The sequence below is a fragment of the Drosophila takahashii genome, chromosome 2L, assembly GCF_030179915.1.
Source record: "Drosophila takahashii strain IR98-3 E-12201 chromosome 2L, DtakHiC1v2, whole genome shotgun sequence".
Taxonomy (NCBI): Eukaryota; Metazoa; Arthropoda; class Insecta; order Diptera; family Drosophilidae; genus Drosophila; species Drosophila takahashii.
Window position 1 is genome coordinate 1,096,469 of NC_091678.1, and position 21,681 is coordinate 1,118,149.

Sequence of the window (21,681 nt, forward strand, 5' to 3'; positions counted from 1 at the left end):
AACAGAAATCAATAGACAACAGTGATAGCGTTCTTATTTGTTTTTATTGAAATTTTCGTAGTTTAAATAACTTTAAGGCTTCGATAATGTTTGACACGTTAAGGCTAAAAATGGAAAAATTCTTGCTTCTTATCTGGACATGGACATGTGAGCAGTGAATTGAGTCATGGATTCGGGGTGCGATGGATGGGTGGGTGGGGGACTAACTAGGGACTGGTGTTAATGGAGGCATTACACGGGGCTTACAATCAGACAGTATATGTACAAATGTCTGCCGTGGGTTTTGGGTTCTAGGTGTGGATGTGGGTGCAACCAAACGACTTGAGCAATTTATCTGCACGGCCGATATCGCACGTACTAATATATAAACTTAGCACACGGAAAGCAGACGATTGGCAATGAAAACAAGAAGCAATTACACAATTCATTAGGTACAAAAGCATATTTGTATATATCTGTAGTATCTGTAATCTGTATCCGTATATATATATAGTAGTACGTTATAATATATATAGTTTTATAATCTTATTAAGGCCACACAAAGAGTTCTTATCCGCAACGAAAGTGCTAAATGGGACAAAGACAAAATGGGACGAGGACAGACAAAACAAATAACAGAGAATCTGGGCCAACTGCATCCTCCACTAGGATTGGGATTAGTAGCTATGTTAGTTCAGTGGATGATGTGTTCGTATGGGCGCGCGCTTAGTACAAGTAGAGAGTTCTAGGGCAAACGGCAAATACAAATATCCGTATCCGTATCCGAATCCGTAAACGTTAGAGTAGAGTTACCATGTAAAAGAATATATCAACGCCCCCTTCTCTCCAGGATTAGCGCGTCAGCGTGGAGCGAGGAGGAGCCCTTCGGGGTGTACATATTTGAGCTATGTACACAGAGACTGCTCTCCGGCGTTTGTATTATGTATATATATATATAGATTAACGCTATTGTTCGTAAAATGGACTAATTTCGGTGCGGTTCCTCTGCCGCGCTTCTACCTCTGCTGCTGCTCTTTGTTCGCTGGTGGCTCAGCGCCTCTGCCAAGTGGCGAGTGGCGAATTCTCCCGGCTTGAGTCTCATAAGAATGGATTGTTGGTGTTCATGGCGCCGCTGGCCTGTGGATTGAAAAATAAAAAGGAAAGAAGGGCGTCAGCATTTAGCAAACATTGATCCGGACTCAACCAGTCCTGGTTGGAAATCCACCGACTACCGTCTACTGTCTGGATTTAATGTGGCAAGGGAACGTGAGAATCAGACAAACGTGCAAATGATTGCTTGCTTGTTTGCTTGATTAATATTTATTAAAGAGAATTACGCAGCTCTGGGATATTGTTTATCACTATGGCTGCAATCACGTTTCACAATTGCTAATTAGGGAAATTGGTAAGTGATATTTATCTTGTTTTTTACGTATCATTGCTTATCATATTTTGTAAAAACTTATTTTGATAGACATTTAAATTTAAAAAAGTGAACGATAAAAATAATAAAAGTGCTTGTCTGATATGGATATGCTTGCCTATTTTCTCACTAAATTCTCACTAATTTTTACGCGAATTCTTAAGCATCATAATAAATATTTTTCACCTTTTATTTTATTTAAGTTTTAAAAAACGATAAAAATATTTCAAGTGCTTGTCTGTTATAAAGAGACTTGTTTATTTAGAAAAAAACTATTTTAGCGCGAATTCTTAAGCATCATACTAAATATTTTCACCTTTTATGATACAGCCCTTACTTATTCATCTTTTAACGGACAACTATAGCCACTGTAGGAAATATATCGAATTAATCCAGTCAGTCGGTCATCATACTCACTGCAAAGGGATTGTTGGCCATCACCGGAGCGGGCTGCATGCTGCCAAAGCCGCAGCCGTTGGGCAGACCCTGTGAGATGGTGAACCCATTGTTGTTGTTGAAGTTGAAGAAGCTCTGCTGCTGCTGATGCTGCTGAAGCTGCTGCTGCTGCTGGAGGAGATGGTGCCCCATCTGCTGCTGGGGACTGCTGCCGTAGGCATTTGGTATGAGCGTCAACTGGCCATAGAGATTCTGATGGAGGTGCTGCTGCTGCTGTTGCTGCTGGAATGGATTCACCATGTGGCTACTGAGCTGCTGCTGCTGCTGTGGCTGCCCCTTGAAGGGATTTGGATTGTTGTTGAGGGCTGAAAAGACAAGAGCCCAATTAGCGAGGGCCACAAAGAGAAGGACTCAGTCTTACCGCCACCAAAGGCATCTGTGGCCTGGCCATTGCCATTAGTGGGCGTGGGCGCCTCCGTGGCAGTTTCGCTGGCCTTCAGTTCCCTCAGCTGCTCGTCCAGATCCTTGAGAGCGGCATATCGATCCTCACTGGGCGCCATGGCAGCACTTCCGCCTTTCGGCGGACTTGTCGCATGGCCATTCTGCAAGGGAGCACCTGGAATTCAAGAGGATCAATTAATAATTGCTCAAAACTATATTTTTTCTTTAGTAAAAACCAAACACAAACGGAACACAGCATCAATAATAAAAAGAGCGAGCCAAAAATGCAACAGAAACCATAACAGAAAACTCAATTCAAACTCAAAGAACTTACTCCACGTAAAGAAATCATGGAAATTGGCATTTAAAATATTCATCTCTTGATCGTCCGCCTGAACTTCTTCCTCTAGGGAACTGTTTGATATGGAGCTGAACAACAAATACGAATAGGAGGGCTTCTCTGGAGGAGATGGTGCCGGAAGATGGTGTTCCTCATTGCTTGAGTAGGTCAGGAAGGGATTCGAGGGTGAGAAAGGCGTAGTGCCATGGAAAAGGGACTGCTGATCCTGATGATGCCCTTCCTCTATTAGCATCTCCTCCTGCCAGAAGTTCCACGCCAGCTCTTCTGGTTCTTCTTTTACAGTTGGCAGTGGTGGCGATGATACCGCAGCGGAAACTTGAGCAGGAAATGGAGGATTCGGAGTCGGTGGCGACTCATCGCAATCGTCAAAGGGATCGTGGAAGCCCCGCCTGCTCCAGTCGCTGATCCAATCGTGAAAAGTTGGTGGAGCTGGATTCAGCCAAACAGTGAGTTATTAGAGAGTGGATACCGTGGATGCGGACTGCTTTTTGGTGTACGGGGATGGGTGCTCGAAGTGGAAGGCGAGCGGGAGGGCGCAGAAAAGCAAGCCAAAGCCATTTTGCATTGGTGATAAATTAAGCAGCGGGTGCAGGAGCAGAAAGGAATGTATTTTTGGACAACTCTCTTATTTACAAACTACTAAGTTTTGATTTTTTCTAGGAAATTATGATACATTTATCGAGATCGATATTTTCGATTTTTTGAATGTCGATATATATCGGAAATATCGGTGTTTTAAATAAACCTACTTGATATATTTATGATTTATGACATATTAGCTCGGTAATCAATGATAAACCAACTAATAATAAACGGAAATCTATAATCTTTTGTACATGAATCTTTCTCAAATAAATCACATTTACATTTAATAATTATTTCTGGTTTACAAAGGAGCTTTTTCAACTAAAGAGCGATATAGCAAAGATAACGAAGGACCAAAAGACTCATTGGATGATGGAAAAGCCAGGTTAGCGGATGATAACTTACCCACTGCATTGAAGATGGGTGCATGATCGAAGTCGGCAAAGTTCTCAGCACCACCCTGGTGACCATTTCCATTGAGGAGCTGCTGCTGCTGTTGCATCTGAAGTTGCTGTTGCTGCTGCTGTAGATGAGCTGCCCGGAGGGGCTGCACCTTGGCGTAGCCATTGCTAGAGCCCACCGAGGAGACGGAGGACACTGCCGGCGATCCTGTCGAGCGCGCTGCTGATGTGGCATCGAAGATGTTGGCCGAACCAAAGTCGGCCACAAAATCGGAGTCCGCACCGAAGCCATTGCTGGCACAACTGCTGGTGTCGGAAAGAGCTCCCGTGGATGTGGAACCTGCGCTGTTGAGGCTGCTCAATCCGCCACCCAAACCAAAGGCATCGTGATTGTTATTTTGGCTGCTACTGTTGTTGTGATGATTATGGTTATGATGATGATGATGTGGCCGGCTGATCGAAGAGGAGGAGTTTCCCGAGGAGCTGTTACTGGATGAATTGTTGGCCATTTTCTGCAATCCATTGGCCGAGGTCCTCTGTGCAGCCGGCGGAGTCAGATGAATGCTGGCATAACCGTTGTGGTGCTGGCCATTCTGAATGTGATTCGTTACCGGAACGGATGACTTCAGATTGACCGCATTGGCCAGCGACTTGAGCGGACTGGCCGGCTCCAGGTAGTACCTCTTGCGCTCGTACTTGTCCATCATCAGCTCACGCTGCTCCTGCTGGTGGGCGGCCCGCTTGGGATCCCACAATCCCAGCCAGGTCTTGGCACACAGCTCGTTGCCGTGGCTGCGCAGGAAGTCGATCTCGTCCTGTGTGAATGTGGCCATCGATATGGATTTCACCCGATGTGGTGGCGTCAAACCGCGTCTGTAAAGGAAGAAAAGAGATAAATTAGTAAGGGAAAATAAGAAATAATCTTATATTCCTGATTTAGTCTTAAAGAATTCGCGTTATTACTTCGTTGATTAATGCATTTACTACAATTTTTATATATATTTTCCATATATTTACTGAATTATACTAATATTTATAAAGAAGTGACACAAGTATTATCCGTAACTAAGCAATAATCTGAAAGTCCTCGTTTAATCCTAAAGAATTCGCCTATTTATTATGTTGAAAAATTAATTTAAATTATTTTCTATTAAGAATCTATCATCTATTTTTTCTGAATCGTATATATATTTATTAAATACAAAATATACGATTTTAATTAAATCAGAGAATTACAATCTAAAATATTGTATCAAATTGTGCTAAAATAGATTGCAACCTAATTTAATCCTCCTTAATTCCACAAAGTAATTCTTTTCTATTTCGGAAATTGCTCAAGATTTGCCCACTTGGTCGCCCAATTGTGGTCGTCAGGTGGCGAAGACGACGACGGTGGTGGTGGTTGCTTGACCCACTTGTACCCAGTAGCCACCACCAGAATGACCCGTCAAATGGGCGTTCAATTTCAGTTAATTGCGCAAATTAATTGCGCTGGCCTTGGGGCCGAAAGCAATTGGAGCACTTTGGTGGAGTGCCCAGAACGGCATGAAAAATGAAACCCATAAACAAACTGAAGAGGCGCTCTTCTTTCAGCCTTTTTGGAGAGTTTTCCAGCAAATTTTACCACCACCATGGCTAATTTCGGTTTTTCACGAATTTCCCGATCGAAACGAGTACACACGGGTACAACAACAATAGCAACAACGTGGCCACAACATGGCAACAGCAACAGCAAAAGGCTGAAAACAGCACCAAAAGTTGCAAAAGTGGCGAGGAAGAGGGCCAAATATGCATTGCAGAGGGGAAGTGGAAACTACTGGACGTTTCACATGAACGCTTCGCTGGCTCCAGTTGGCTGTAGGTTGTTGCTAGCTGGTTAACTGGTTGCCGCATGGAGAAGAGATAGAACAAGAGGTACCGGCCTACAGATCAGGAGATACCCAGCACTCTTGAGTGACTAACGAACATTTGAAAGTCTAAAGAAATTAAATGATGAGTTTCTTAGGTTATTATGAAAACGCGAATTCTTTAGAACAACTATTAGTTGATAGGAGCGCGAATTCTTTAGGATTTAACAATAAATTCTTTTATCAATCCTCTTTTACTGAAGAATTGTCGTTTTTATTTAGGATTTAACAATAAATATATAAAAATAAAGGCGAATTCTTTAGCGCAAGAGTATTTATCCTAAAGAATTCGCGTTTCTCTCTACTTAAAAATTTTTGTTAAGTATTCCATCATTATACCCCCTACTCACATAGGGTATCAAAACCGGCAAGCTGATGTGGCACATGCAGCGAAAAATCTAGAAGCTGCTGATTGCTGGCTAATGACATTATAGCCACATCTGAGTCAAGGGAATGACGTCCTTTGTCATCTTACATCTCCACCATTCCCCAGCTTCTTATGCAATTGTGAATCAATTTGAGGACTGAAAATGGATACCCACGGTTGAGAAAATAGCGAAGGAGGAAAAGCGGAAGTCTTTGAGTGTCTCAGCAGAAAACAATCAACTCTCACTTAAGTGGAACTCTCAGTGGAGTGGATCGAAGAGAATTGAAAAAAGTGTAGTGGGTAGGAGGAAAGGGGATTGGATAAGAGTAGAGACTCCTCCTCCTCCAACATCTGACCCGTGACCAACGGAGCAGAGCTGAGCAGCTGAGGACGACTTCCGCCGGCGGCTAAATGATCTGTGAAGCTGCGGCGCCGTAGCGGAAATCAACAGGAGGTTGTCTGACCTTACATGGCTTGTAAACCATCTTAAATCAGAAAGGCCATCGATACACAGGAAAAAAAGAGCCTAAACTACCAAGAAAATTTGTTAATATCTGGTTTCAAGTGGCTAGTAAAATCTGTAACTGATCATTATAAACACTTCTAAGCATTATCTTATCAAAACACCACTTGAAATTAGCATTAGTCACTATCCAAAGTTTGGCTTTTAATCAGTTAAACCATAATATGTAATACAAACTATAGAAAACGTAGAAAAAGTACTTGAAATGACGTCGCTATACTTGAAATCACTTTTTAACCTCCTTAAAATCTTTAAATATTTAACCCACACAAAATGAACTCAATGCTTGCATATTCTGAGATTATCAAAAGCCATTTTAATCCTTTCAAAAACCAAAAACTAAGAAGTGAAGGCTACAGAGAAAACCCAGAAGCTGTGAAACACTAAACCAGTGAACAAAAATAGTTTTTAAATACAGATTTTGGCTGCATAATTTATTCCCCTTTTAATCCTATTAAAATATCAACTTGGCATTTGCCGGATTAAGGCAAACAGCAGTGCAGTAAGTAGTACGTGATGTTTTTTTGTGTGTGGCAAACACCACTCAAGTGGTGCCCAGTTTTCCGAGTGGCCACATCCACAAGAGCACGCACAGGCAGTTCGTTAGAGGATCGGAGGAGGAGGAGGTGGTTGTGGTTGTGGTTGCAGTGGCAGTGGCAGCTGCTGCAAGTGGCAAAAACAAAGACCAAGGCAGAATCATGCGGCATGTGGCAGTGGCTATTTTTGAAATCCAGCCACGGCGGAGAAAGTGAAAGTTGCCTCCACACACACATAGACACAGAAACAGTGGCGGCATTAGAGGCACTCACACTGCCACGCCCACCGTTTATGGCGTGCATTTGAAGAGGGCAACAAAAAATGGGGAGGGTTGGGGGTAATTGACAATCACAGCCGTAATGACTGCAAATTTCCATGCAGCTGAGGCTTTTGTTAATGCGAAAAAAACCCAATAAGCGAGAGAAGTGGGAAGCAGAAGGTGCTATCGCCATCCCGCCCTCTTCAATATGCGGGGTTCTGGGAAATAAATCACTTAGAATGTGCCAGCTGGAAAAATATATTAGTGCCAATCGACATGTTTTCGTTCAGCTGCCAAACAGATTTGACTACTGATGAGGTAGAACCGAGCTCCCTGGAGAAATAAATGTCTAAATTCATTAGGTTACTACACAGGAAGTTCTAAACCTAAAAGTAAAATCATTCATAGGACGTATCTTCAAATTATTCTCGAATTTCGGTTTTTGTTTTCAGATTTTTAAGTCTAACTGTGTTTGCTACACTTTCAACCCCTCAAAAAAATACTCCTCTTTTATATTATTAATCTTGAAATTCGAGTTCTGCTTTTGGCGACAGCAAACTGTTTAAACAGGATGCACGAAATGGTTTATCTAGGTCTCAGTTGTCAATTTCTCAGTGTAAACTCAATGCCCCTTTGCGTTGTGTTCAATATTAGCATTGCAATGCTAATTGTTATACGAACCGAACAGAACCCAACGTTCGAGTACCCCCCATCGGTACACACACTCATCGTCGTCACCAGAGGAATTCTCCTCTGCTCCAGCCACATCTGCATGCTGAAAGAACGAGAATGGCAGAGTGCCATGCTAATTGGGAGTCAACAAAGCAGCGCTGAATCTCACAACTGGAATCGGAAAACTGTGTCACACCTCACAGGTCATGGCAGTTCAAAGGGCAAAGGGCAGGGGGGAATGGGGATAACTGAGAAGGTTTCATCAGGTTTTATTCACCTTTGAGATAGAGATTTAGGGCTCTATCACTTTCCAAACAAAAACTTAAATCTTATAAACTTTGATTATATTTAAACAACTGAATATATTGCTTATAAATATTACAAATGTTTTTTCTTTTATAAATTGATATATCACTCGGTAGCTAGTAAATGCGAGTCCCCTGCCAAAAATATATCATACTTCTAAAGTTACCCAAGTAAAATTAATAAAATCGTTCTTTAAAGACAGAGGTCAGGTTTTTAGTTGCTTGAAATGACAACCAATAAGTTAACTTGCATGCTTAAACATTTGTGTTGTCTTTACAAAAAGCCAGAAAAGCAAATAACTTACTTGCTTCGACTGTAATGGGAACTTAAAAGGCGGCAATTTCAAGGATGCATTTAAGCTAATAAGCTGTGAATTGCTAGAGACTTTATGAACTATTTTGAGGAAGGTTAGCACAGGTTTACTTGTGCTGAGCTCAGCAGTCTGACCCCCTTCTTAACGACACCCTACACATCTCCGCCGGATGAGATGTGGATGTGGATGGGTCCCGCGATCTGAGATCTCGGATCGCAAATCTCGCATCTCGGCTGTTTCGGTTTCGGTTTCGCTTCGTGCTTGGCACAAGTGGATACAACGAAAATTAAAACAAATACACAGAGACAACGCAGAGACAGAGACTGTCTGTATGGCAGATAAACAAAAAGCTTAGCTTACAATCACTCACACTGTGGCGTTTTTCATTTTTCATTTTCGCTACTAAAGTGCAAAACTTGTTTTTTGCGCATTTTGCGCACTCAGCGTGAAAAAAATGAACTCAGCTGAGCTCCAAGCTTCCACTCTCAAATAAAAACAAAAGTAAAACTCGTTGCGGCAGAAAAATACCCAATACCATTGTGCATAGAAGCAGATACAATGAGTACAGAGACGAAAATACAAAGCAAATCCGATTCAAAATCGGAATTGGAAGTGGAATCGCAATCGGACCTACCACATAACGTTTAGCATTAGTTTAGAGCTCTCGGGAACCATTGTGCAAAAAAAAATAAGCAAAATCGGCAAAAATATACGGCAAAGTAAACAACTGCAAAGCACGGCAGGCCAACCCATAATTATGACAATAAATAACAACTTAAATATGGACAGCAACTCACATATGAACTTTCGGATTTTGGCTGAACTTGTTTAGAAGTGGGGGATACCCTCGTCCACCGATAAGACTACGCCATTTCTATGTGATTATCAATAACGTGAATATTAAACTAACAAACAATCACTGATTATTTTTATTGACGTCTCGTCTGACACATTCTACGACAACTAGAATAATTGTTTTTTGGTTTAAGCAAAAGCTTAACACTGTTTAGTCCGGGGCAATATGTATTTAATATATATTCGGCTATACTTTAAGGCATTTGAATTTTAGACTTTAATTTCCCAATTCAATGAGGTTTAGATTTTCAAAATAAATAAGAATTTGGTTACCCATCTTCCCATTAAATCTATTATTTTATTCCCCGTTTTGGCTCAAATGAATTCCCCAAAGCAAACAACACAGCTATCATCATTATCATTATCGTTGCTGCACAGCCAGTTTAGGATTACCATCCACTTCCCCTCGTCGAGGGTATGCAAATATAAATGCGAAACAAAAAACAGAGACTGAAACGAAAAGGAAAGAAAAACAAAAGCATCTACGCAATTTCTTGAGTATAAATACCATTTCTTTTTCATTCCCCATGAGTCACGGATCCCAGACAGTCGGGGGTTCAAGAGCGGTGCCAATTTCAGCATATATGTGCCAGTGTACACAGAAAGAAATGGGGGTTACATTTCAATAATAAATTTGATCATTTTGATAATATTTAAAAAAAAATTTATGGATAGCACTAGGATTCGAACCTCCGGACATTAAATTTATATCGATCTGTTGTTATATCTTTACATATTTCAAAAAATTTAAACCAAAATATAATATTAAAGACTTCCTAAAAAAATAATTAAGGTGTCACTAGGTCCGAACCTCGGACCATCAAATTTTAAATCACTTTTTTTTTCGGTGCAAGAGGAGCTCATACATTCTGGGGCTAAGAAAAGCAATTAGTCAATTTCCAAAGAACCCCAGAGACGGGGAGACCTTGCCCCAAGACATGACTCGTTGCTAAGGCAACCGAAAGAGGGGAAAGATCTCGGTAAGAGATAAAAGAGAATGACGCCGGGGCCACTGGAGCAGTTATTACAGTTAGTTATGACCACTCCAAAACGAGCTAATTTAATTTTTAGAGCTTAGCTCTAAAAGCACTTTCTAGAGCTTCGGTTCACAACAATGTGGTCCAGTTTTTAACGAGTTCGGGCGGATCCCTAATGGCTTGAATGCCCCTTTACGAAATAGCCCAAAATGGCAGGCCATTAACAGACCAATAAAATCAATATCACTATTACCATCATCGATACATGGGGAAATCAATTATTCCGAGCGCTCGATTCAGAAATTGAAAACAAGACAATTTATCATTTTGGTTCTTATCAATTTGTTGGTCTTCAGTTTTTTAAATCACTTTAATGCCATTTGGCGGCGGGCATTGCGAAAACAATTTATTTAAAACTATTAAATCATTGTAATCATTGAAATAAATTATTTTAAAAACCAGCATCATAAATCTTAATTTATTAAAATTTTTCACACCACATTTAAAGTTTTTTTTTATTTAAAATTCAAAACATTGCTTTAATTTGGTCCTAGGCCAACTTACTGCGTATGAATTTCCTATTTGGAGACGGTTTTAATCAGAGACCTCTGGCAGAGGGATTGGGAATGCGACTGCGGACTGTTGAGTGACTTGTGATGAGCTCGGAACTCGACTGTCGCCACCAACATGATCGCCAGTTGGAGAAGTCCGGCGTAAATGCGTTTCAGACAGAGCGGAATTCATGCAAATTGCGATAAGTGGGAGTCAAGGGGCCTACCGTACCAGGAATTGAAAACCGAATGGGAAGATATTGATAACGCCCCAATTTAACATTAGGGACCTCCCTCTAATACCTTTAAAATTAAACCACAGTGATGTGTAGTAGAGCTTGAAAATTACCGATAGTTTCGATATATTCGATAATATCAATGTTTTGAAGGAAACAAGACATTAAATATGGTGAAATAGCTAACTGTCGATATTTTTACAAAACATAAAACCTATTATTTTTTATACGTTTTTTACTCATGATCGATATTTACAATTTCCTAATTAAATCACACATTAAGCTTAACTTGGCTTTGTCTTCTGAACTGCTGAGTTGCCTCTTTGTTCACTCTTGATTTCACAGTTCTTTTTGTCAACTCTTAAGGAAAATCATCACAAAGCGCCATAAAGCACGCACGTAGCCGAGTTGAGACTGATTGGCATTGATATTGACCTCAAGATAAAGAAGTGCCATCGATGAATCAGCGGAGTAAAAAATTAAAGACGCTTTGTGGGTGGCGTCCCTGGAAAAATACACTGAAAGTCAATCTTTGTTTCGGGATCACGATTACGCTGAGCTGAGCTGAGCCAGCAAAGTGGAGGCTCATCCAGAGCTAAAAATAAAAATGCCGCCTGGTTTCAATTTCAAAACCGCAGCCAAGTGACACACAAGGCGAAAAAGCGAAGGCGACGGGATCGAGACACAAAGCCTGGGCATTGAATCGCGCATTTTCAAACACAGTGGACACTGACTTGTTAGAACGCAGCATCTGGGCTTTGTTTATCGCGTCAAGTGAATAATTGAATGATACTTTGCTTGTAAAAACCAAAAAAACCACAATGTAAAACCATTTTTTAGTCATTTTCCCAATATTCAATGCATGATTAAGGGGCATTTATTATTTCTTTGTGATTTGGTATGATGTTAAATGAAAAATAATCTGAATCATTATGAAACATACTTGTATTTTAAATTCATGATATAATATCATACTGCTCTATACAAACAGCCCTATTTTACCATTACAATTAATGACTAATAGTTTCTCTTCAATTACTTATTGGATAACTGAATTCTGAATCAATTGAAAATCGACTTTTACAGTTCTATTAAACAGCGCCCACTGTATTTCACAAGTGGGCTGGCTCTCTAAGTTTAAGGTGTGAGTGTCTGTTTGGCAAATAAATGAAAATTGCCGCTAACTTTGATTTCGTTTCGCCACCCTTCTTCCCGACAAACTGCGAAACTGACCTCGACTAGACAAACACTCTAAGTAAGCCAAGGCTCCAAGTCAAAGTCGAACGGAAGGCAAAAGTCCAGACTAGACACGTTCTTATAGCTACATCCCGCTCTACCTCTACGACGATCCCACGGTCAAGAGCTCTACACCGAGAAATAAAATCACCTCGATGTCAATTGTCGTTTGCTGTTCTCAAATCCAGTGAATTCTAGATTTACCACTTCATGAAAATCTAAAAATATCATGGGTTACGATCAGAACATTAACCGTAAGAGCTGATCGGATTTGGTCCTAAGTGCCCCCAAAAAATTACTTTTAATATTAAATAAACATAAGATTAAACAATTTTACACAAAAAAAATTGATATGAAATGGGTTCAATTCTACATTATATCATATCAATAAAATGCCTATTTATATCGAATTTATGATTCAAACATATCAACTTACTATTTTATCATATCATAAAAAATACCAAATTTTGTGCTTTTTGAACAAATAATGTAAAAAAAAGACAAACATAATCTTAATTCATATCCAAATGATATGAATAACTTGATCTTTAAAAAATTTCAATTTAACCAGCACATATCAATTTAATGTTTTGTCAATTTTTTTCTGTGTACCTAAATGTTAAATATAAAACCTTAATACAAATATGTTCAATAAAAAAAATTAATCATCACACATGAGTCTTTCTTTCTCTGTAGGGGAAATTACAATTCAAGGTCGTTGTGGCTAGAGGAAGCACAGCAGTACTAGATATTATAGCTTAGCCCCGCGATAAAGCCGCAGATCAGCGATCCGTCACTTTTTCACTCAACTCGAGAACATCGTTTCGCCGACTTAAAGAGCTCAGACTGCAAAAAAGCTGGCTTATTCATAACGCCGCGAGTTCCCAGTTCCCAGGCAAGGAAAAACATGAAAAGCGAGTAGAATTTTTTTGCGCGAAAAACGCTGACCCACTCTGAAAGCAGAATGTTGTTGTCCAGCAGCTGTGAAGTGTTTTAATTACAAAGTTATGCTAAGCTGAAAAAGCAACAGAACCACTGCAAACATTTCCGACAGACGTTGCAGTTTTTCTTTTTTTTGCTTTTTGTTTTTTGCCCCGCTCCCTCGGTGGCGTTACTCAATTAGGCCAGGCCAAATGGAAAGAGAATCCCACGCATTCCGAAACCGATTCCCGTTCTAGTTCCTCCCTCCTCTCCCTCCTCCTTATATAGGCCCCCGATCCCCCAGAGATCCAATGTGCTATGTGGGCGCCACAAAACGAGTCGAGCCTGCTGCTTTTATCCATGCAACTCAGGCACTTCTGTGAAGCAGTGCGAAAAATATAGTGTTTAATTTTAAAGAACTAAGAAATTTATTATGAGACCTTTTAAAAATCAAAAGCTGTCTCGGAAAAATATCGATCTGAGTTAATTAAAAATTTTTGTAAACAAAAAAAAAGAAAATAATGTTATTTAAAACTATTCATTCCCATATACATTTTAAAAATCCTTCAAAATTATAAATAAATTTATTTGTTGTTAAATTCTTTTTTTTAGTACTATAGTTTTAGAATTGAAATGAAATTTGTTCATTAAATTATATAGAGTAGTGCAACGACTGCTATTATATATTGCCTATAATCTGTGATAGCTCCATGAAGTCATCAGTATCAGCAATATTATTTTGTTTAGCTACGTCAAATATGGAAATAACATAAATTAATAGACATTTTTGTTTTTATTAGTGCAATTTTGTGTCACTTTTGGCGCATAGTGGTCGCTTTTTGGCATTCGCTGACAGTTGTCGCGTTTGTCGCACAATATAAATTAAACTTGGCTGCAGGAGAGGAGAGGAAAAAGTGGAGGGGGAAGTGTAAGGGGACATTCGGAATGAGGACTCTCCACTTGGGCCCTATGAATATTTTAATAATGTCATCGTCTGAGCCAGAGCTGCAAATTGCCCGAAGAGCCTTGAGCTCTTTTTTTCAGTTGGTGGCCATGGGATGGCGAATGAAAAATAAAAATAAAAAATGCAAAAAGGACCTCCGGATTTGCCATTGAGCCATTCATTCGGCCGGAAAGAGATTTCTCGGACAAAGCCGCGTGGGCAGCAGGATTATGGCATCTCCGCCGCCAGATTCTGTGATTCTGTGACTCCATAGATATACAGTGGTCGCCACAAATCTTATCATTTTATGACTAAAATGACTTATTCACATATATATAAATTCTATTATTAGAGAAAAGCTTAGTTTTAAAATTATTACATGCTTTTGCCAATATTTCTGCCTTGGCTTTTTGGTATGGGTGGATTTTTCCCCTAGATTTCCCCTCTATATGCGACCATATGGTCACAGTTCACCCCAGGATATATCGAAAAGGGCAATATAGAGGAACCCAGCAGGCTCCCAGTGAGAAACTGGGGCTGCGGCCCAAACAGAAACCATAAATCTCCGTGTGGGCAGGCGGCCTCAGCTCGTTCCCATTCTGTAGTGCTCTCTCTTTCTGGGGCCCATCAGCCCTCTCTTTCTTTTGGCCCACAATGTGAAATAATATATTTTGTGAAAAATAATATATATGTAAGTAAGGTAAAAAATTAAAAATATTAATAGTTTAATTTAATATCAACCATAAACTAAATAATTCTAAGAATATTTAATTTTAAATATTATAAAATAAAAATCTCTGCATATTTATTAATTTTTATTTAACATTTTTCTCATTATTTTGGCTTAAGACTTGAATATACATTTTTAAAATATTTTTTAAACAATTGAATTATCATTTTTCTGAGTGCAGCAAGGCACTTTTAATTGGCCCCTTCTCTCCAGCTGTTTGATTTCATTTTTCTGGAGGGAGGGAATGGCGCCTCGTGGGCCAAACTGGAGCACCTCCCCCTTTGCCCAATTCAAATCCTCACCCACATATTTCCGCATTTGAATTGCACTCACATCTGAGAATTGAGAATTCAGAATCGAGAGCCAAATCGCTTGGCGTTTGCGCCTCTGCATTATTAATAGAATTGAAATCTCTATTTCAAGGCGAGCGCCAAAACAAACAGAGGAGTAGTCGAAGGGGGGTTAAGGGGTGGTAAAGAGGGGTGGTGGAAGCACCAACAACAGCGGCGAAACAAAGGAACCGACAGCAATTACAACAACGACACCTTCTGAGAGTGTTTGTGTTCGCCTTTGAATCAAAACTGCGCAATAATTGCCGGGTCACCCCCACCACCCCTATTTCCATCTCTCTTTATATTCCTATCTCTATTAAACCCTGGTCTTCTCTTCCTCTTCCTTCGAAACTCATAAGCGATTCACAAACATTTCCTCAAATGCTAAACGAGTTAGGAGCGGATTCAATTCAATTCCACTCGCTTTGATTCGAGGAACTCAAATCAAAGCGAATACAGTGAAATTAAAATCCGAAAAATATCCAGTTTTATCCACAAAATGTATCTAATGTCATTAATTTGGGTTTTCAACGCTTTTTAATTTGAATGCCGTCATTATCTTATCACGTTGATCAAGAATTAAATCATTTCTTTTCAACTTAAATATTATTCAACCCCACTAATAAAATATACCCCTGAAAAAACGGTACGATCAGCCTAAAAAAAATAGTTGGGAATAAAAATGTAAAAACTTATGAAATATTATTATTAAAAACTAATTTTGAATAGTTTTTCGCTCACATATAATTATAAATTATACCATTCTTAAAATGGTATTATAATCTTTTTGCTAAAAATATATTTTTAATATGCCAAGTAGTGTTTAATAATGTTACTTTAAGATACAATAGATGACATATATTTTCTCCGTGTTCAATTACCTTTTTTTCCTCCGTGTGGAAAACATTTTGCATTTTGAATACTTAAGTGTAAAGACAGAATACATAAATGGGAGTGCTGTACAGCGAACAGAAACACACACATTTGGCCTCTTGTTATTTATATTTAATTGCTCTTACGCTTTTGCCTTTTGGTTGCTTTTCCTTTAGTTTGTTCGTTTGTTGTCTTGGCTTTTTTAGTTTTTTTTATAAGTTTTTTTTTCGGCGGATAGAGAGGCAAAAATAAAGGGGCCACACAGCTGACACCGCATGGTGAAAGTGTGCCCCGTCCCCTCCACTCGGCTGCCCCCCTTTTTTTCGGGGCTGTCAAATGCAGACATGTTTATGCTGTTTCATAATCGGAAATTTACATATGAGCCGCAGAACAGGCCAAACTAACCAGAAAAAAAAACAAAAATAAAGAGAGAAAGACGTGCTCTGAGCTTTTTGTGAGCTCCACTCGAAGGCAGTTGGCCCAGTTCGACTGCAACTGCAATGCCAAAGCGAAGTGGGGATCGGGGAACTTGGAACGGGGATCGGAAACCGGGAGGGGTCCGCTCCACAGTTCACTTGCCCGCTGACGCATGTACCTAACAACATGACTGTAAAGGTACACAGAAAATATACAGAGAAAAAGTAAATATCAATTTTAATAAATAGTTAGGTATGATAACTTTATATTGAAAATGGGAATTATGCTAGGGAAACTTAAAGGAAAAGGAGGTCCGGAGGCTCAAATCCTCTACTAAATTTAAATTAAAGAGGAGATCTGGGGTTCAAATCCACTACAAAATGTAAATTAAGAGTAGGTCCGGGGGTTCAAATCCACTACAAAATTTTAATTAAAGAGGGTGTCCGGGGTTCAAATCCACTACTAAATGTAAATTAAAGAAGAGGTCCGGAGTTTCAAATTTGGATTTTTCTTTAATCATCATATATCATATAAAGTTTTTATCGGTGTACCTATAGCTATAGCCATCGACTCTCCGACAGATAGAAGCTCACAAACAACCCAGAACCGACTGCAAACATACAACCTGGGACACAGAAATAGCTAAGAAACATAAAGACAGTCAAACTGTTGCAGTCAAGAAATAAAAAACACTTTTAATGGATTTTAGAAGTCATATCTCGGCAAAAATATATAAGAAGGATGAGTCACATTTAGTATGAAATAATCCAGAATATCGCACATCGTAAAGATTATAAGCTTGAAGGAAGTAGACTGACTTGTTTTGAAAGTTAAACAATTTGGAGATTAGGAATTCACATATGTAATATGTAATCGGTTTAAAAACAGGAAACGCATATTTTATGACCGCAAATAGTAAACAACCTTTTGGAAAACAAACAAAATGACTATTGTTTATTTTGTTAAATTAAAAAGAAACCTAGTTGAAACATCAATACGATTAGGAGAAATTCCATGGCAAGTAGAATAATTTCACAGCTAGTAAACTAATAAACATTTGTGTTCCAGCGAATAGAGAAATCAACTTTATGGGTTTTTTTTTGCATTTTTCACTTGAACTCGCACTGATTCACATTGCTCAGTTATTTAATAATTGAATAATACACTACTTATTAAGCCGGTAACTTCATATTTAAATGGCCATTGCTGTGCTCTGTGTGCGGTGGGAATGATGACGAAGCCTGAGAAAGTGGCTCACCATTGCTGTGTGCTGCGTGTGCTTTGCTCCCAATGCTCGTTTGCTTTCGCCTTATCTAATCAACAAGTTTCTTGACTTTTATGAGCCAGCAGCACAAGCTTTGAACTCTGCCTTGGCTTTGGCATGAAAAAAAGATCCAAGAGATCCAAAAAGTAAAGACCAGCAGATGGCGGCGACTGCTGCTTGATTGAGGTGCAACAATTTGTCTGCAATTTGAGGCTCAACAAACAACCAACAAAAATACATTCGAGTGTGTGAGTGCCCGGGAGCAAAAGCTGTTGGACGGGTTCTGAAAACCCACTCCCATTCTCATTCCTGAACCGCTTCTTCCATTAAAAAACTTCGCTCCAAGTGGCCGGCCGGTCTGCAGCGGATTCCAATATCCAAAGGCGGGCTAAACATGCACAGCCATTTCTTTCACGGAGTCGGTTTCATTTGGTATTCCCTGCACACCCTTGTCGCAGTGTTGCAGTTGCACCGCAGTCGCAAGTCGAAGTTCCAGTCTCGTTTTGCCAGCCAGGAAGTTCGTTGTCGCCTGCTGTCGCCCCTGCCACGCCCCTTCCTCCTTAGTCGAGTCCCCTATTATGCTGCAGTACCTTTGCACACACCCCTTCTGCTACACAGGGAGAAAATAGTTCGAGACTAAGCTTGAACTTATAGAAATTGTATGAATTTTTACCAAAATTTTAATTTAGATTATCCGGCTGGAAGGACCATGGGTTAACTTTTTGATAATTCTTTGAGAACCCTATAGCCAAATCAAAAAGTAGAAACTCTTATTATATTTAAGCTTACTATGAGCTGTTTTCTAAAAAATTATTCAGTATCCGGCTCGAAGGACTAATCGTTGATCCCAATTATGTTTTAAAATCATTTTAATCATTTCTCCCAGTGCAATCGTTTTGTGTCCCCAGCATTTATGCGGCTTTTCATTTACATGCCAACATTTGTTTCCCTTGGCAGTTGGCGACGAGGCTTGAGTACTGAGGATGGAGGACCGAAGAATGAGTCATCGAAGGAGGAGCTGGTGGGGGGATTACAGAAAGCAGAATGCATTGCAGTTGGCCACTTTGCAACCTGGTTTCGATGATAGAGATAACTCAATGGAGGAGCCCGCATGCTGTCCAATTGAGAGTACACGAAAATCTGGGGCACAGTTTCGTGGGAGACTGGGGGTTAGGTTCGGATTTTTGGACCTGGGCCAGGCGGAAGTTTAAGAGTAATCATGTAATGTGCTTGATCCGGAAATGCGTAAATCAAATAAAATGCAGCGAGTGGAGGAGTGGTAATATATGACCCCAATTTAGTTATAGTGCGCACAAATCAAAGCCAATTTGGCAAATTACTTCAGAAGGGGGTTGGAAAAAGTCGGGGAATGAGGGTCGCCAAGGACACCCACAACTCAACCGCCAGGTGGGCGGCGACGACCCTCCAAACTGTCACTAGAAAAAACACAGAAAACACGAATAGAAAGCGCCGCCGGCGAAGACAAAACAATTTCGTCGTTTGGCGCGATGTCGCGCAATTGAAAGTTTTGTCTTCGATTTGCATTTCGAAAAGGAAAGGAAACCAAATTGTGCGAAATTGTTCGAAATTGTTCGTTCGTTCGGGGGAATTGCTTTCGCTTTCACACAAAATAATAATGGGGAGACGGGATCGGACATTGCATCGCATCGAGTGGAAATTATCGGTCACTCCACTCGGCGAACTGATCGAAAATTAACGTCAAGCGAGTTCAAATTGCCTGGGTTTCAGTGAAGATAAGGGGCCAGAGCAGAAGAAAGGTCCAGAGGGATCGAGGATGGTGATATTTCTGAATTTCCAACTCTATTTTTAGATCGTATATATTTTACGAGACACTTGATTTGGTTGAAATCTAGAGGCATAAAGTGAAATTCCCCGGGGGTAGAGACCATTTGGCAATTATCAAATGAGGAAGCCAGAATTATTGATAGGCATAAATATAAATTCCACTGAATGTCATTAAAAACACAAAATGAGTGTCAAGGGAAATATTCATTTAAAAAATTATATATTTCGATTAAAAAATTTTTAAAAATGTTACTTTAATAGATAACATATTTGTATCATACCATTTCTATACGATTCTTTTAAAAACTCGAAAGAATATTAGGTAAACTGTTATTCAAGAACAAAAAAACTCCATAAAATACTTCGAAATAAATCTCATATGATGTGTCTAGTTACTATTGAAATGGAATTTTTAGAATGTAGACCACCCTACCAGGCGACTAATGCGGAAAATGTCAATTTCCCAGAACTACAGATTGTAATAGAGCTCAAAATGAAAGGCGGATACTTACAGGACTCCGGAGCAGCGGGTGCAGACAAAGGATCCGATGGTCATGTTCACATAGGTCGGTCCCTTTTGCCCGCAGTCGAAGCACTGCCGATTGCCCCCCGAACCGCTGGCCACCAGTTCCCGCAGGGCGAGCAGGTACTTGTCATCCTGTTTCTTTCGCACCACCGCCATTGTCGCCGTCTCTGTTGCTCCTTGGGTCGTCGCTTGCTGCTTTTGTACCGCTTCCGGTACTATTGTTGTTGTCGCGATGAGCGGCTTGACGGAGGGTCCGCTACCTGCGCGCTCCTCCTCGGATTCCTCCTCTTCCTGCTCCTGATCCGTGCCCGCTAGCTGCTCGGTGTCCGAGGGCAGGCGATCCTGGGGGTCAGGGATGGGGTGTGGGAGTGGGTGGTGGTGGGTGGTGGTCCGCTCGGCCGTGTAGGGCGCAAAGGGGGCGACGGCGGAGCGGAAGGAGGAGGCGGCGTGGGGCGCGGAGCTGTTGTAAGCGTACACGAACTGAATCTTGCCTGATTTTTCTTATTTTTAACAAAAAATCGTTATCGAGTATCGGATTTTGCTTATCGCTTAATCGAATTTGACGTTAATCTCAGTATCGATATTGTGTATCGGAATGGAATTTGCTATATTGGTTATCGCTTGCGGTTTATCCTAGATATCCTCGATCGATTTGAGAAATCGGAAATTGTTTATCGTTTTTTTTGTAACTGACGTAACTCTCTTTCCGCTCTCTCTTTTCGCCTCTTCTCTTCCCCCTTTCTTTACGCAATTTTCGGCTTGACCTTTCCTCTCCTTCGCCTCACACTCACACACACACAACACTTGGACACTCAAAATCACAGGTGTGTGCGTGTGCTGTAATCTATCGAAAACCACTTTTTTTCGATTCCCTTTGTTATTGTTTACTTTCTCACTTCTTCGATTTGGCGAACTTCTTTTTTGTGTCAGGTCAGGCTGCAGATTTTTGCTTTAATTCAATTTATTTACAGCGAATGCCGCTGAAATTGCTACACACAGATTTCAATTGAAATTTCGACGCTGCGATTGCACTCGCCACTTTTGCTGCTTCCCCTTCTTCCTCTTATTCTTCGTGTTTGCTTGCAGCGCGGAATTACAAAAAACGAATGGAGAACGAACTGCGAGCAGCGAAACGAAAAACGAAACCAAACACAACACAACGCGCAAGAAAATAGCGCGATTCGAGATTCGATTCAACGGAATTCCGACGCAAATTTCAACCGCTCGCCTACAACAACAACAGCAGAGTGACCGTTGGTGGGAGGGCGAAAGAAACCACAGGTTGTTTGCTAGAAATGCACTAAAATTGGACGACCTAAAAATGCACGCTGTGAGCAGAGACACAAACCGATTCTTATATCGAAATAATCGATAAGATAATTTTTTTAAAAATATTTTATATTTAAAATATTAAATTTAAAAAAAAGAAACAATTTTTAATTTGAATGTAATCACATCGAAAAATATAGTTATTTAAAATGTGCATTAAAAGAAATCAGAAATAAAAGCTTTATGGTAATCCATTTTTATTTTTACAACTTTCA

General features: G+C 40.1%; 1 protein-coding gene across 3 annotated transcripts; it reads right to left on the reverse strand.

The window, feature by feature from the left end:
* Nucleotides 1-25: 25 nt before the first annotated feature.
* On the reverse strand, nucleotides 26-21,389 carry drongo (Arf GTPase activating protein drongo). Of its 3 annotated transcripts, none has more exons than XM_017156026.3 (6): nucleotides 20,124-21,389; nucleotides 3,591-4,459; nucleotides 2,574-3,029; nucleotides 2,220-2,414; nucleotides 1,820-2,163; nucleotides 26-1,116 (listed from the first exon to the last, which is right to left on the reverse strand). In XM_017156026.3, exons 1-6 carry the CDS (start codon nucleotides 20,291-20,293, stop codon nucleotides 1,078-1,080), a joined length of 2,073 nt encoding a protein of 690 aa, XP_017011515.2. In that variant the 5' UTR covers nucleotides 20,294-21,389; the 3' UTR covers nucleotides 26-1,077. The 3 variants fall into 3 exon arrangements, with proteins under 3 accessions (XP_017011515.2, XP_070070951.1, XP_017011516.2); XM_070214850.1 differs by lacking the exon at nucleotides 20,124-21,389 and adding an exon at nucleotides 10,867-10,882; XM_017156027.3 differs by lacking the exon at nucleotides 2,574-3,029.
* Nucleotides 21,390-21,681: the final 292 nt, after the last annotated feature.

Excerpts from the sequence above, each read along its gene's own strand:
- drongo (XM_017156026.3), bottom strand. The coding sequence starts at position 20,293 with ATGGCGGTGGTGCGAAAGAAACAGGATGACAAGTACCTGCTCGCCCTG. Across the intron at positions 4,460-20,123 it reads ACCCGCTGCTCCGGAGTCCT|ACGCGGTTTGACGCCACCAC; the intron begins GTAAGTATCCGC and ends CTTCCTTTACAG. Across the intron at positions 3,030-3,590 it reads ACCCATCTTCAATGCAGTGG|CTCCACCAACTTTTCACGAT; the intron begins GTAAGTTATCAT and ends GGCTGAATCCAG.